This window comes from Triplophysa dalaica, chromosome 1, assembly GCF_015846415.1.
Source record: "Triplophysa dalaica isolate WHDGS20190420 chromosome 1, ASM1584641v1, whole genome shotgun sequence".
Taxonomy (NCBI): Eukaryota; Metazoa; Chordata; class Actinopteri; order Cypriniformes; family Nemacheilidae; genus Triplophysa; species Triplophysa dalaica.
Genome location: NC_079542.1, coordinates 2495253 through 2509293, shown reverse-complemented (window position 1 = coordinate 2509293; position 14041 = coordinate 2495253). Strand labels below are relative to the sequence as shown.

At 36.7% G+C, this 14041-nt stretch overlaps 1 protein-coding gene across 1 annotated transcript; it reads right to left on the bottom strand.

Moving 5' to 3' along the window:
* Positions 1 to 228: 228 nt before the first annotated feature.
* Positions 229 to 6405, bottom strand: hacd1 (3-hydroxyacyl-CoA dehydratase 1). Its single transcript, XM_056746434.1, has 7 exons — positions 6183 to 6405; positions 5068 to 5185; positions 4550 to 4568; positions 4386 to 4474; positions 4133 to 4254; positions 2601 to 2779; positions 229 to 2501 (listed from the first exon to the last, which is right to left on the bottom strand). The coding sequence occupies exons 1-7, from the start codon at positions 6299 to 6301 to the stop codon at positions 2419 to 2421; spliced, it is 729 nt and encodes a 242-aa protein (XP_056602412.1). The 5' UTR covers positions 6302 to 6405; the 3' UTR covers positions 229 to 2418.
* Between the last annotated feature and the right edge of the window lie 7636 nt (positions 6406 to 14041).

Below are 14041 nucleotides of genomic sequence, written 5' to 3'. Positions count from 1 at the left end.
GCAAAGTTACGTAGTTGGAACTAGAGGTTTATAGGTCCTTAGATAAGGACCTTAGATAGTTCCTTGATATAATGACATTTAGACTTATCATGACTTATCATGCTTTTAAGCAAATTCAATTTGACATATTTTAGTTTGTAACGAAAAAAGAAGCACTATGTTTTGAAGAGTGCGCATGCAACCTGAGCCTACATTCTCTAGGACCCTTGGTAATCCCTGAATTACATGAATTAATGTAATATTGTGAAATAAAACAGCAAAGAGTAAAAATACGATAACAAAAATAGTTTTCAGATGCAGTGTACGGTATTTACAGCAATAATATAACATTTAATCAATCTAAACGGACTAATTCAAAGACGTTATTACTCCACCACCTGTGTGACGTCATCAACTTCTTGTTGAAACAACGTGGTTCAAACGACAGATGAGCGACAAAATTACTAGTAGTATGTTATATGTTGTCTTCTCACTTTTATTGTTTCTTTCATTCATAACAAAACTTTTATTCAGTCCGTACAATTGCCAGATATTAAATGACATGAAAATGTGCATTTGAAGTCTTCACATTTGTATGGTTTCACCAGCCTCAAACATCTCTGTCTCTCCTCAGCTGCACAGAAGATTCAAATGATGTAGCACCGTCAAGTTTCTTACAAAAATAACACAACACAACACAACACAACACAGAAATATTTCATCAGTCTAGGTCAATCGAGTCCTGGATTCAGCTAACCGCGTGATTTCTAATGAACTACCTGTACAAACTTCACCTGTTGACTTCATCTAGTTTGCCTTGTAAACATTGAAGCAGCAAAAATAATCAAAGTGCAGAATAAAGTGTAAAAAATATTTCAGGAAGTTGCAACATTTTTTCCCTTTTGTTTTGAATCCGTACAGTGTGTCCCAACAGGCCGTGACACATTCTGCGTTCAGGTTTGGTTGTGTTTTGTCAAACGTTTGGTTTCTGTGACCACGCCTACTGGGAAATCTCATTGGACCAGACTCCCGCTCCTCATGAATATTAAAAATAAAAGATGGCGGAGGAGACTGAGAAACATTAGATATTACATGTTTTTAGTTTAACTTTTATTGGGTGATTTGGTGATTTTGTGTTTAAATATCTGGAATCTTCTTTGTGTCATACCTGCTTAAGATACAATGTTACGTTCAAAAACAAAACCCTTCGTGCACATGATCAGTTTAGATATTCTAAAGTTTTTATTTCTCACACTTAAGATTTTTGAAAACTTTGCCCATTATCATAAAAACATCTTTGACGTGACATAAATAGATGATGCTATGATAATTGTTTAATAACTTGCGATCTTTTTTCTTTACCTCGTCTCTGTTCCTTATGAACGAAAGCATGTTCAAAGAAATAGCCTACACTCTTAAAAAAGGTGCTGCTAAAGGTTCTTCAATGTCATAAAGAACATTTTAACATCTGAAGAACCTTTCTGCTTCATAAAAAGGTTCTTTGAAAAAAGTTTTTTCAGATGATAAAAGATTAAGAAAGAGATGGTTCTTTAAATAACCTTCGGCTGAATGGTTCTTTGTGGAACCAGAAATTGTTCTTCTATGGCATTGCTGTGAAAGCCCTTTTAAGCACCTTTATTTTTAAGAGTGTAGTGGTAAAAAATCCTAACGTTGCTAGTTAGAAGTGTTGCTATTGTGGCGAAACAGCAACATCCTTCATACTTCCATCCTCACTTCTCCGATGGGTACAGAAAGATTAAAGGGATTGTTCGTCTAAAAATTAAATTCTGTCATAATTTATTCGCCCATATGTCATTTAAAACCTGTATATGACTCTTTCTTCTGTGGAACACAACAGAAAATATTTTTATAAATTTAGTTTTGTGTTCATACAATGGAGATCAATGGAGTTTAATGTTGTTTGGCTATCGACGTTCTTCTAAATATCTTCTTTTGTGTTCTGCAGAGGAAAGAAAGACGAACAGGTTTACAATGACATGAGGATGAATAAATGATGATTTTATTTTTGGGTGATCCACCCCTTTGTCATAAGCCAATAACATCTAAGCGAAGAAAAGAGAGATGGCCTGCAGTTTGTGCGGTGGTTTACTGTAGTATTTCTGTAATGCCGCAGAGCATTGGTAATAATCGTTTGGAATTAAATCCAGTTCACAAAGGTCTTGTTTGCAATAGATGAGAGTGGAAATCCTGGTTTGGTTGATCTAAATCCTTTGATGTTGGTTGGAATTCGTCCTTGTGAAATGTAAAGGGACGTGATGTTTTGCGTTTTACTTGAGGTGAGGTTCTGCTCGAAGAAAACTGAATTGTAGCTTTAACCATTACAGGATTGATTTGTATTTTCAGATGTTCCTCGCTCCAGGAACGCAGCATGCGTATATTAAACGTTGAGTGATGGATGAGTTGATGGACATTTGTTTGTTATTCATCTTTCTCTACTATGACTTCTCCGTGAAGGACTCTCCTCCTCTGACGCAGCATGTGCAGGAACAGCTGAGGAAACACTGAAAGACAAGCAAACAAGTTACATAATGAAGAATCACATACTTTCCACATATTGTCATAATATAACATCTAGTGTAAGTGTGCAGGTCAGATCTTACGTGGGATGTACGAGAGCATGACGATGATGAGAAAGTAGTAATAGTCGAAGGACACGTTGTATTTGTTAGGGAGTCTCAGCGAGTACATGCCCGACCGCCGGACATACGGTAACGCTCCGTATATTGTCATCAGCTCACCGATCACGCCCAGAGGATACATGACAATGAACAAGTTATATCTGGAGGGAGGTAAGACATTAAAGAGAGATTTAACACCTTTTTGAGGCCTTCTGATTCTCCACAGCGATCATTCTGTACTTCACTACAATCAGTTAACGATCTGCAAGACGGCACATCACAATCACCTCATTATTTATAATCTGGTTAAAAAGGAACAATAGATATTGTACAAAGTATTTTCTTCTATTATTTAGTAAAATATACAGTAAAATATACACAGATGTGTTTTAGCATGCATGCTCATTTTTGACACCTGTCCATAGTGTTATACGACCGGAAATCAGTCTGCCGAGCCTGGCATCCCAAAAGCTCTCCGGCAAGCTCATCTTGTGCAACTAGTGTTCCAGCTCAGTAAAAATGTGCTGCGTCCCAATTCGCCTACTTATACTATGCACTAAAAGTATGTACTGTTTTTGTAATGAAAAACTATATACACTTGCCGTGTAGCAAAACAATATGAACGCCCTGGGACATCCTACAAGGAAGCGGAAGTGGCCGTTGTTGCCTAGACAGCATTTTGGCAATTAAAGTCCCAGTGAACTGTAAGTTACGATTGTTTTTTACTTTCGTATTTTGGCGCATTTCTGAGTGAAATGGAATTTCAAATAAGAAAAATAATGGGCGTGGCATTCGTCTTTCTCTGCAATATGATTGGATGTATAAAACAGCCGTTGCATTTTGAAATGGAACTGGCAGCAGATTGACAGTTGAAGGGGAGGAGTTAACGGATGCTCCGCCCAAGCCGTCTAGCTTACGTCATTTAAGATGGATAGTCACTACTGGAAGGAAGTGCATTTTCAGATTTAAAGTAAAGACTGTGAGGGCACACACATTTTAAAAAGAGAACAACCCACATTGATAAACTTTTAACAATGAATGATGAAATATTTCATGATAAAATAGGCATTGTAATTTTTATTTCACTAGGACTTTAACTGCTCCACACATCAAAATACATCTCTTCTTTCCATTAAGGTATTTATTCATTCATTATTTTGTATGTAATGTTTAATGTCTACTTACTGACACATCAGTTATATAATGTATTAATGCGGTGGAGAGTCACTAAATTCCGCCTACTCGCGGTGAGTTGTGGGTAATATCAGCCGTCACAGTGTGCATCGTTCTGCAATTCGAATTTCTACCGGAAGTAGTGGACCATCTGGGAATCTTAGGAATACTGTTTTCAACATACTACGATTTGGGACATATTAATTCTTTTTACGAATACTATTTAGGACGTATAGTATGCAGATTAGGACACAGAGTTAGAGTTCAGAGAGAGCATCTGGGATGTTTAAGAGTACTGAGCATTCTCAGAGAAAGCAAAGCATGCTGGGAAATGTGGTCACCTGGCCCACTTGATGAAGTATGGCAGATGATTGAGAAGCTTGAAGGTGTAGAAAGAGTAACGGGTGATCTCTGTAAGCGTCCACACGACTACAAACAAAACCACGCTATCTTCATTCTGAATCTGATCACACATGAAACACGACGAGAAAAAGAAACAGAAGAAGTGTGAAAGATCATCTACAGACTCATTTAAAGAGAATGGGATGGACGTCGCCAACACATTTGAATTTCACTCATGTGATTTTTACAGACCTGTCTTATGCTGTTCGTGATGAACCAAACCATGAATATACGAGAGGACACTTGGACACCAGTCACAATCACAGATGTCCGAACAATTCCTGCAAAGATTCGGAGATCTGTACACACAACTCAACTGAAACGCTGTACTATAACACTGACAAACAACTACATACCGATTGCACAGTGTCCAATCTGAAATATAAACAAAATGAGGTGAGGTCAATTTCTACAGTTCAGGAATGAAACAACAATGACGATATGAGCAGATGTTCATATGGTGAAACACACTGACATGAATTCAGAGGGCAAGAAGGTTTATTATATCAATGAAATCATAAGAAAAGTTGATGTGGTCAGGACAATGATTAATATTGTTCATATCAATTTGTTATTGACGTCTTTAAAACGTAGCTTTAAACCATGGGTGATAGCTCAACCACACATGAAAATGATTTGATTCTTTCACTCGTTCTTCTGCAGAACACAAAAGTAGATATTTTGAAGAACGTTGGTAACCATACAACATTGAGCACCCATTGACTTCTGTTGTATGAAAACAAAACCACTCAGACATCATATGAGGTTTTAAATGACATGATGACTTTTGGGGTAAACTATCTCTTTAAGTGACCTGATAATATTTCTTCAAACATTTTATTATCACACTGGTGTTTTCAACAGCTGGTCTCACCTCCAGTAATGCGAAGGTCTGGAAAAACTTCAGTGTTCTTGCAATAGTTTTGTACAATCCTTTATGAGTGCCTTTGTGAAAATAAAACCGGACCATTGCAACAGCCAGTACCAGCCACCTGCAAAACCACATCACAATAATATAACACTGACAAAATGATGAATCTTAAGTAAAGAACTTCTGTTTCATGTCAGACACAATTCATCATGTGCACACTTTCTTGTGTCATTCAGAGATTTGTAAATGTGCGCTGACTGTCCTAGTTCTTTTTGAGGTCTCTGTATCTAGTGTACATCACATAACTACTTTGATATTTTATTATCAATATGGGATGAAGGGATTTGGTGATGAAAAAAGTGTTTTTTTATCGGGATATGGAAAGCAAATGTAATATGTCTGAATTAATGACAAATTAACCATAGTTTTCCAACAAATAAAACAACAAACCATGGTTAACATAGTTAAACCATACGAACCAGTTTTGTAACCAGTTTAACCATAGTTAGGCAATTAAGGCTACTTGTAGTAAAACAAATCAATCAATTAATCTGGCAAAAAATATGTTTTTTTTCAACACTTTTCATCAAAAAAACACGGTTCATTTTCTTAAGGGACAACTGCCCCCCAGGCTGTCCTCGTCCACAGACGCCACTCTTCATTTGCCCTTTCAAACTTTACCCGGCTTGAGCGCGTAACCGCCGCAATGCGCGCACCAACACGCCAAACGCACACAATAGTCATTCTCGTGCATTATTATTTTCTGCCCTTGTTTTAATTCCGCCTGTCAAGCATTTGGTCACGCCGCGTCAGCGCGCATCTAAACATAACCCCGCGACAGACGCGCGCACGCAGCACCGTCAACCGTATTTGGCAAGAGCGAACACGAGGAAAATCCCCGTTATATTGTTACAACTGTCTCTAAATGAAACAAAACTAACGGGAAACTGCGCACACCGACACACTTTTACGCAACATTGTATTAAAGACTTTTGTACAACAATAAATCACTTTAACCACTACTTGAATGATTTACAATGGACTATAAAGAGACACAGAATAAAAGCGCGTGCACAGTGAATTAAAGCGCTTGAAAGGCAAACTTTCGTGCGCAATACCCGGCGGTCATGGCGATGTTGTAGAAGGTGAGCCATGCCGTGGCGATGGCGCCTTTCGTCCGCTTCTTGTTGTTGGTTTCTTTCTCCTCGACGGCTCCGTCCTCCTCGCCAGACGCCATGGTACCGGGTCCGAGACACACTGCCAAAGTCACGCAAACAGCTGCTGTCGGAGGGGCTGGCCATCCTTCCGCGAGACCCTCTGAAGGGGCCAGTGCCCGCGAGCGCGTGAATCACTGTCCACGGAGGAGAATCACTGATCATTTTAATGGACAGTTTATCACTTTAACGCTTTTAATGCCATCATTATCAGTTTGGCTACGCATTGAAAGTCAACCTAAGGTGGTGTATTTAACAAGGTTGCGGGTTTTGAGATGTAAACATATAACAGTTACAACATAAAATGCATTTAATTCGGATTAAATTGTAACAATTAGGAAATCATTAGAATTCTGAATTGTTTATGTATTATTTATCAAATGGAATCCGATTTGTGAAATAGATCAGATTAGTTGTCTCAGATTGGTTTCAATGAACCAGATTCTTAGATCCTGATAACAAACGTCATCATCGGGGTTGTGTGACGTCATCTTTGTGTTTGATGATGTCATATAAAGCCAAAGGCGACACAAAAAGTACAGAAAATCTGAAATTGGTGTTCACGATATAAACACGGAGTGAGTCATTAACAGTTTTTTTTATTTATTAACACATATCATATATTTTTTCTTTTTTTTAATATTGTTTTCTTTTTTCTCGTTCAATTTTCTTTCGCCGTGTGACTTTATGTAGTGTTGGTTTTTGGTAATATCCCTTTAAAAAGTTCCACTCTGACGTCATCGTCCAGGAAGTGACACAGTTTCTTATAGGAAAATGGCACAAATATCAGCAAGTATTTGATGAAATTAAAGAAATCGATGTGATAATGTTTTTGTTTATCAAAGTTAAGTGTTTTAAAAGTTAAACGTAACCGCTTGACAAGAAAGACACATTGAACCATTTAAACATTTTTTTCTACGTGAGTAACGTTACGTGCCAATAAATGAAATGAAAGTTTGTGTATCTTCAGTGTTGATCGAGGAGCTGATAGTCTGTGCCATCGCCTGAATTAAATTCGTTTGATTGATCACTGATTTTACTATAAGATTCTCTTAAAGCAAAAAATGTCACTTTTTTCAATTTGCTTGAAAAGTTTAATTCTGAACAAATTGAGACAACAACACAACCTTCATTTAGTTTGCATTAATGCAATATATGCACAGTTCTGAAAAGATATTCTGCAGAATTTAATTCTGGCTATGACTGTGTGGTCACATGGTATGATGTCACTTAAAAAGGTAATGTGGTGGTTATAATGTATGATGTCATGCCCAAATGTGGTGCCAGAGAAACTTTAAAACATTGATTTTGATAATATATTTTTATATATTTATTACAAATATATATAATAAAATGTATATATTATTATTATTATCTAACGTTTAAATATAACCAGCAGATATTTTCTTATACACATTATGTCTGTTTAGTGTTTGTTGAAGGATTGTTAAGTCCCAGTGCTGTAAGACATAATTCAGTCTTGTAAGAGCTCAGGGACGGCTGACGGGTGAAGGCTGCATCTAAAAAAGTGTTTCACAGCAGATTCTAAAATTAGTTCCCCTCCCACAACCCAAAGAAATCAGTGTGAACTGAAGACACCACCAAATATAGGACAACCCCCCCCCCCCCACACACACACAAGTCCTGATCCTGTTACACATGCATACGTACGTACAGTAAGTTTACACTCAATTTGAACATCTAGCAGAACAAATACTGTGCCAACGTGCACAAAACCATAGCCTCCGATGTACTCCAATCTGTCTCTGGTTTGTACACACATACAGTGTGCACTTAAAACACACCAATAACACATTATTTCACTTGCTAAAAACAAACATTTGTTTTGATTTGATTTGTCTACTTTATGTGGACCAATCACACTGTTCAATAATGACCACAAGAGGGAGACACACAACAATGGTCAGTGTGTACTGGTGAGGGTAGACGTGCACACAAGCAGAGCAGCATGTGTACACTCACAATACAAACTCTGTACATTGTTTTTTTTACATAAATGCAACATAAGAAATATCTACTGACAACACTTTTAATAATTTATTAAATTTTTGCTTATTTAATTTTGAGGGTGTAGAGTTTGATTAGTTAGCCTAATATGCCTAATTTGAAGAATATCTATACTTACAATTTCTTCTACATTGCTTGCTTCTGACATAAATAGAAAAATAAAAAATTAAGTTTGGATGTTAAAACTGCAGCATGTAACAATGTTTTGTCTCTTTTAAATAATATTTCATAAAATATAGTGTATATATAGTTTTTGTCAAAGTTTATGTTAAATGCATAAATCCGATGACATATGTGTTGTGTATTTTATATATACAGTAGATGAAAGTGCAGTTTTATAAAGTTTTTCATGTTTTATTGAATTTATTGAATTGGCTTTTATTTACACTTTTATTTTAGTAGTATTTTCAGCTTATTTTGTGCTTTTTCATTATTTTATCTTTTTCTTGTAATTTGAATTCAATCTAAGTCAATATAAACTAATATAAAATTAACTTCAAATTATTTCAGTTTACTGCATTTTCGTTTTTAAATAATATTTGGCTGTGTATTATATGTGCTGAATGCTTTCAATAAACAGAAATGTTTTAAAATAACACAATGTGTTATTGTGTATGTTTGTTGTGTGATGTCAATGTTATTGCATGTGTTTGTTGTGTGATGTCAGTGTTATTGCTTATGTTTGTTGTGTGATGTCTGTGTTATTGTGTGTGTTTTTTGTGTTATGTCAGTGTTATTGCTTGTGTTTGTTGTGTGATGTCAATGTTATTGCATGTGTTTGTTGTGTGATGTCAGTGTTATTGTGTGTGTTTGTTGTGTGATGTCAGTGTTATTGCGTATGTTTATTGTGTTGTGTCAGTGTTATTGCGTATGTTTGTTGTGTGATGTCAGTGTTATTGCGTATGTTTATTGTGTTATGTCAGTGTTATTGCGTATGTTTGTTGTGTGATGTCAGTGTTATTGTGTGTGCTTGTTGTGTGATGTCAGTGTTATTGTGTGTGTTTGTTGTGTGATGTCAGTGTTATTGTGTGTGTTTGTTGTGTGATGTCTGTGTTATTGTGTGTGTTTTTTGTGTTATGTCAGTGTTATTGCTTGTGTTTGTTGTGTTATGTCAATGTTATTGCATGTGTTTGTTGTGTGATGTCAGTGTTATTGTGTGTGTTTTTTGTGTTATGTCAGTGTTATTGCTTGTGTTTGTTGTGTTATGTCAATGTTATTGCATGTGTTTGTTGTGTGATGTCAGTGTTATTGTGTGTGTTTGTTGTGTGATGTCAGTGTTATTGTGTGTGTTTGCTGTGTGATGTCAGTGTTATTGCGTGTGTTTGTTGTGTGATGTCAGTGTTATTGTGTGTGTTTGTTGTGTGATGTCAGTGTTATTGCGTGTGTTTGTTGTGTGATGTCAGTGTTATTGCGTGTGTTTGTTTTGTGATGTCAGTGTTATTGCGTGTGTTTGTTGTGTGATGTCAGTGTTATTGTGTGTGTTTGTTGTGTGATGTCAGTGTTATTGCGTGTGTTTGTTTTGTGATGTCAGTGTTATTGTGTGTGTTTGTTGTGTGATGTCAGTGTTATTGTGTGTGTTTGTTGTGTGATGTCAGTGTTATTGTGTGTGTTTGTTGTGTGATGTCAGTGTTATTGCGTGTGTTTGTTTTGTGATGTCAGTGTTATTGCGTGTGTTTGTTGTGTGATGTCAGTGTTATTGCGTATGTTTGTTGTGTGATGTCAGTGTTATTGCGTATGTTTATTGTGTTATGTCAGTGTTATTGCGTATGTTGGTTGTGTGATGTCAGTGTTATTGTGTGTGTTTGTTGTGTGATGTCAGTGTTATTGTGTGTGTTTGTTGTGTGATGTCAGTGTTATTGTGTGTGTTTGTTGTGTGATGTCAGTGTTATTGTGTGTGTTTGCTGTGTGATGTCAGTGTTATTGCGTGTGTTTGTTGTGTGATGTCAGTGTTATTGTGTGTGTTTGTTGTGTGATGTCAGTGTTATTGTGTGTGTTTGTTGTGTGATGTCAGTGTTATTGTGTGTGTTTGTTGTGTTATGTCAGTGTTATTGCATATGTTTGTTGTGTGATGTCAGTGTTATTGCGTATGTTTGTTGTGTGATGTCAGTGTTATTGTGCGTGTTTGTTGTGTGATGTCAGTGTTATTGTGTGTGTTTGTTGTGTGATGTCAGTGTTATTGTGTGTGTTTGTTGTGTGATGTCAGTGTTATTGTGTGTGTTTGTTGTGTGATGTCAGTGTTATTGCGTATGTTTGTTGTGTGATGTCAGTGTTATTGCGTATGTTTATTGTGTTATGTCAGTGTTATTGCGTATGTTGGTTGTGTGATGTCAGTGTTATTGTGTGTGTTTGTTGTGTGATGTCAGTGTTATTGTGTGTGTTTGTTGTGTGATGTCAGTGTTATTGTGTGTGTTTGTTGTGTGATGTCAGTGTTATTGTGTGTGTTTGCTGTGTGATGTCAGTGTTATTGCGTGTGTTTGTTGTGTGATGTCAGTGTTATTGTGTGTGTTTGTTGTGTGATGTCAGTGTTATTGTGTGTGTTTGTTGTGTGATGTCAGTGTTATTGTGTGTGTTTGTTGTGTTATGTCAGTGTTATTGCATATGTTTGTTGTGTGATGTCAGTGTTATTGCGTATGTTTGTTGTGTGATGTCAGTGTTATTGTGCGTGTTTGTTGTGTGATGTCAGTGTTATTGTGTGTGTTTGTTGTGTGATGTCAGTGTTATTGTGTGTGTTTGTTGTGTGATGTCAGTGTTATTGTGTGTGTTTGTTGTGTGATGTCAGTGTTATTGCGTGTGTTTGTTGTGTGATGTCAGTGTTATTGTGTGTGTTTGTTGTGTGATGTCAGTGTTATTGCGTGTGTTTGTTGTGTGATGTCAGTGTTATTGCGTGTGTTTGTTTTGTGATGTCAGTGTTATTGCGTGTGTTTGTTGTGTGATGTCAGTGTTATTGTGTGTGTTTGTTGTGTGATGTCAGTGTTATTGCGTGTGTTTGTTTTGTGATGTCAGTGTTATTGTGTGTGTTTGTTGTGTGATGTCAGTGTTATTGTGTGTGTTTGTTGTGTGATGTCAGTGTTATTGTGTGTGTTTGTTGTGTGATGTCAGTGTTATTGCGTGTGTTTGTTTTGTGATGTCAGTGTTATTGCGTGTGTTTGTTGTGTGATGTCAGTGTTATTGCGTATGTTTGTTGTGTGATGTCAGTGTTATTGCGTATGTTTGTTGTGTGATGTCAGTGTTATTGCATGTGTTTGCTGTGTGATGTCAGTGCTATTGTGTGTGTTTGTTGTGTTATGTCAGTGTTATTGTGTGTGTTTGTTGTGTGATGTCAGTGTTATTGTGTGTGTTTGTTGTGTGATGTCAGTGTTATTGTGCGTGTTTGTTGTGTGATGTCAGTGTTATTGCATGTGTTTGCTGTGTGATGTCAGTGTTATTGTGTGTGTTTGTTGTGTGATGTCAGTGTTATTGTGTGTGTTTGTTGTGTGATGTCAGTGTTATTGTGTGTGTTTGTTGTGTGATGTCAGTGTTATTGCGTGTGTTTGTTGTGTGATGTCAGTGTTATTGCGTATGTTTGTTGTGTGATGTCAGTGTTATTGCGTATGTTTATTGTGTTATGTCAGTGTTATTGCGTATGTTTGTTGTGTGATGTCAGTGTTATTGTGTGTGTTTGTTGTGTGATGTCAGTGTTATTGCGTGTGTTTGTTGTGTGATGTCAGTGTTATTGCGTATGTTTGTTGTGTGATATCAGTGTTATTGCGTATGTTTATTGTGTTATGTCAGTGTTATTGCGTATGTTTGTTGTGTGATGTCAGTGTTATTGTGTGTGTTTGTTGTGTTATGTCAGTGTTATTGCGTATGTTTGTTGTGTGATGTCAGTGTTATTGTGTGTGTTTGTTGTGTGATGTCAGTGTTATTGTGTGTGTTTGTTGTGTGATGTCAGTGTTATTGTGTGTGTTTGTTGTGTGATGTCAGTGTTATTGTGTGTGTTTGCTGTGTGATGTCAGTGTTATTGCGTATGTTTGTTGTGTGATGTCAGTGTTATTGTGCGTGTTTGTTGTGTGATGTCAGTGTTATTGCGTATGTTTGTTGTGTGATGTCAGTGTTATTGCGTATGTTTATTGTGTTATGTCAGTGTTATTGCATGTGTTTATTGTGTTATGTCAGTGTTATTGCATGTGTTTGTTGTGTGATGTCAGTGTTATTGTGCGTGTTTGTTGTGTGATGTCAGTGTTATTGTGTGTGTTTGCTGTGTGATGTCAGTGTTATTGCGTATGTTTGTTGTGTGATGTCAGTGTTATTGTGCGTGTTTGTTGTGTGATGTCAGTGTTATTGCGTATGTTTGCTGTGTGATGTCAGTGTTATTGTGTGTGTTTGTTGTGTGATGTCAGTGTTATTGCATGTGTTTGCTGTGTGATGTCAGTGTTATTGTGTGTGTTTGTTGTGTGATGTCAGTGTTATTGTGCGTGTTTGTTGTGTGATGTCAGTGTTATTGCATGTGTTTGCTGTGTGATGTCAGTGTTATTGTGTGTGTTTGTTGTGTGATGTCAGTGTTATTGTGTGTGTTTGCTGTGTGATGTCAGTGTTATTGTGTGTGTTTTTTGTGTTATGTCAGTGTTATTGTGTGTGTTTGTTGTGTGATGTCAGTGTTATTGCATGTGTTTGCTGTGTGATGTCAGTGTTATTGTGTGTGTTTTTTGTGTTATGTCAGTGTTATTGTGTGTGTTTGTTGTGTGATGTCAGTGTTATTGTGTGTGTTTGTTGTGTTATGTCAGTGTTATTGTGTGTGTTTTTTGTGTGATGTCAGTGTTATTGTGTGTGTTTGTTGTGTGATGTCAGTGTTATTGCGAGTGTTTGTTGTGTGATGTCAGTGTTATTGTGCGTGTTTGTTGTGTGATGTCAGTGTTATTGTGTGTGTTTGCTGTGTGATGTCAGTGTTATTGTGTGTGTTTTTTGTGTTATGTCAGTGTTATTGTGTGTGTTTGCTGTGTGATGTCAGTGTTATTGTGTGTGTTTTTTGTGTTATGTCAGTGTTATTGTGTGTGTTTGTTGTGTGATGTCAGTGTTATTGTGTGTGTTTGTTGTGTTATGTCAGTGTTATTGTGTGTGTTTTTTGTGTTATGTCAGTGTTATTGTGTGTGTTTGCTGTGTGATGTCAGTGTTATTGCGTATGTTTGTTGTGTGATGTCAGTGTTATTGTGCGTGTTTGTTGTGTGATGTCAGTGTTATTGTGTGTGTTTGCTGTGTGATGTCAGTGTTATTGTGTGTGTTTTTTGTGTTATGTCAGTGTTATTGTGTGTGTTTGTTGTGTGATGTCAGTGTTATTGCATGTGTTTGCTGTGTGATGTCAGTGTTATTGTGTGTGTTTGTTGTGTTATGTCAGTGTTATTGTGTGTGTTTGTTGTGTGGTGTCAGTGTTATTGTGTGTGTTTGTTGTGTTATGTCAGTGTTATTGTGTGTGTTTTTTGTGTTATGTCAGTGTTATTGTGTGTGTTTGCTGTGTGATGTCAGTGTTATTGCGTATGTTTGTTGTGTGATGTCAGTGTTATTGTGCGTGTTTGTTGTGTGATGTCAGTGTTATTGCATGTGTTTGCTGTGTGATGTCAGTGTTATTGTGTGTGTTTTTTGTGTTATGTCAGTGTTATTGTGTGTGTTTGTTGTGTGATGTCAGTGTTATTGCATGTGTTTGCTGTGTGATGTCAGTGTTATTGTGTGTGTTTGTTGTGTTATGTCAGTGTTATTGTGTG

Bases quoted from the DNA above. Each gene is read 5' to 3' on its own strand.
- hacd1 (XM_056746434.1), bottom strand. From the start codon at position 6,301: ATGGCGTCTGGCGAGGAGGACGGAGCCGTCGAGGAGAAAGAAACCAAC. The intron at 2,780-4,132 runs GTGACCACATTT...ACCTCCCTCCAG, and splicing joins TACTTCATCAAGTGGGCCAG to ATATAACTTGTTCATTGTCA. The intron at 2,502-2,600 runs GTAAGATCTGAC...CTTGTCTTTCAG, and splicing joins CATGCTCTCGTACATCCCAC to TGTTTCCTCAGCTGTTCCTG.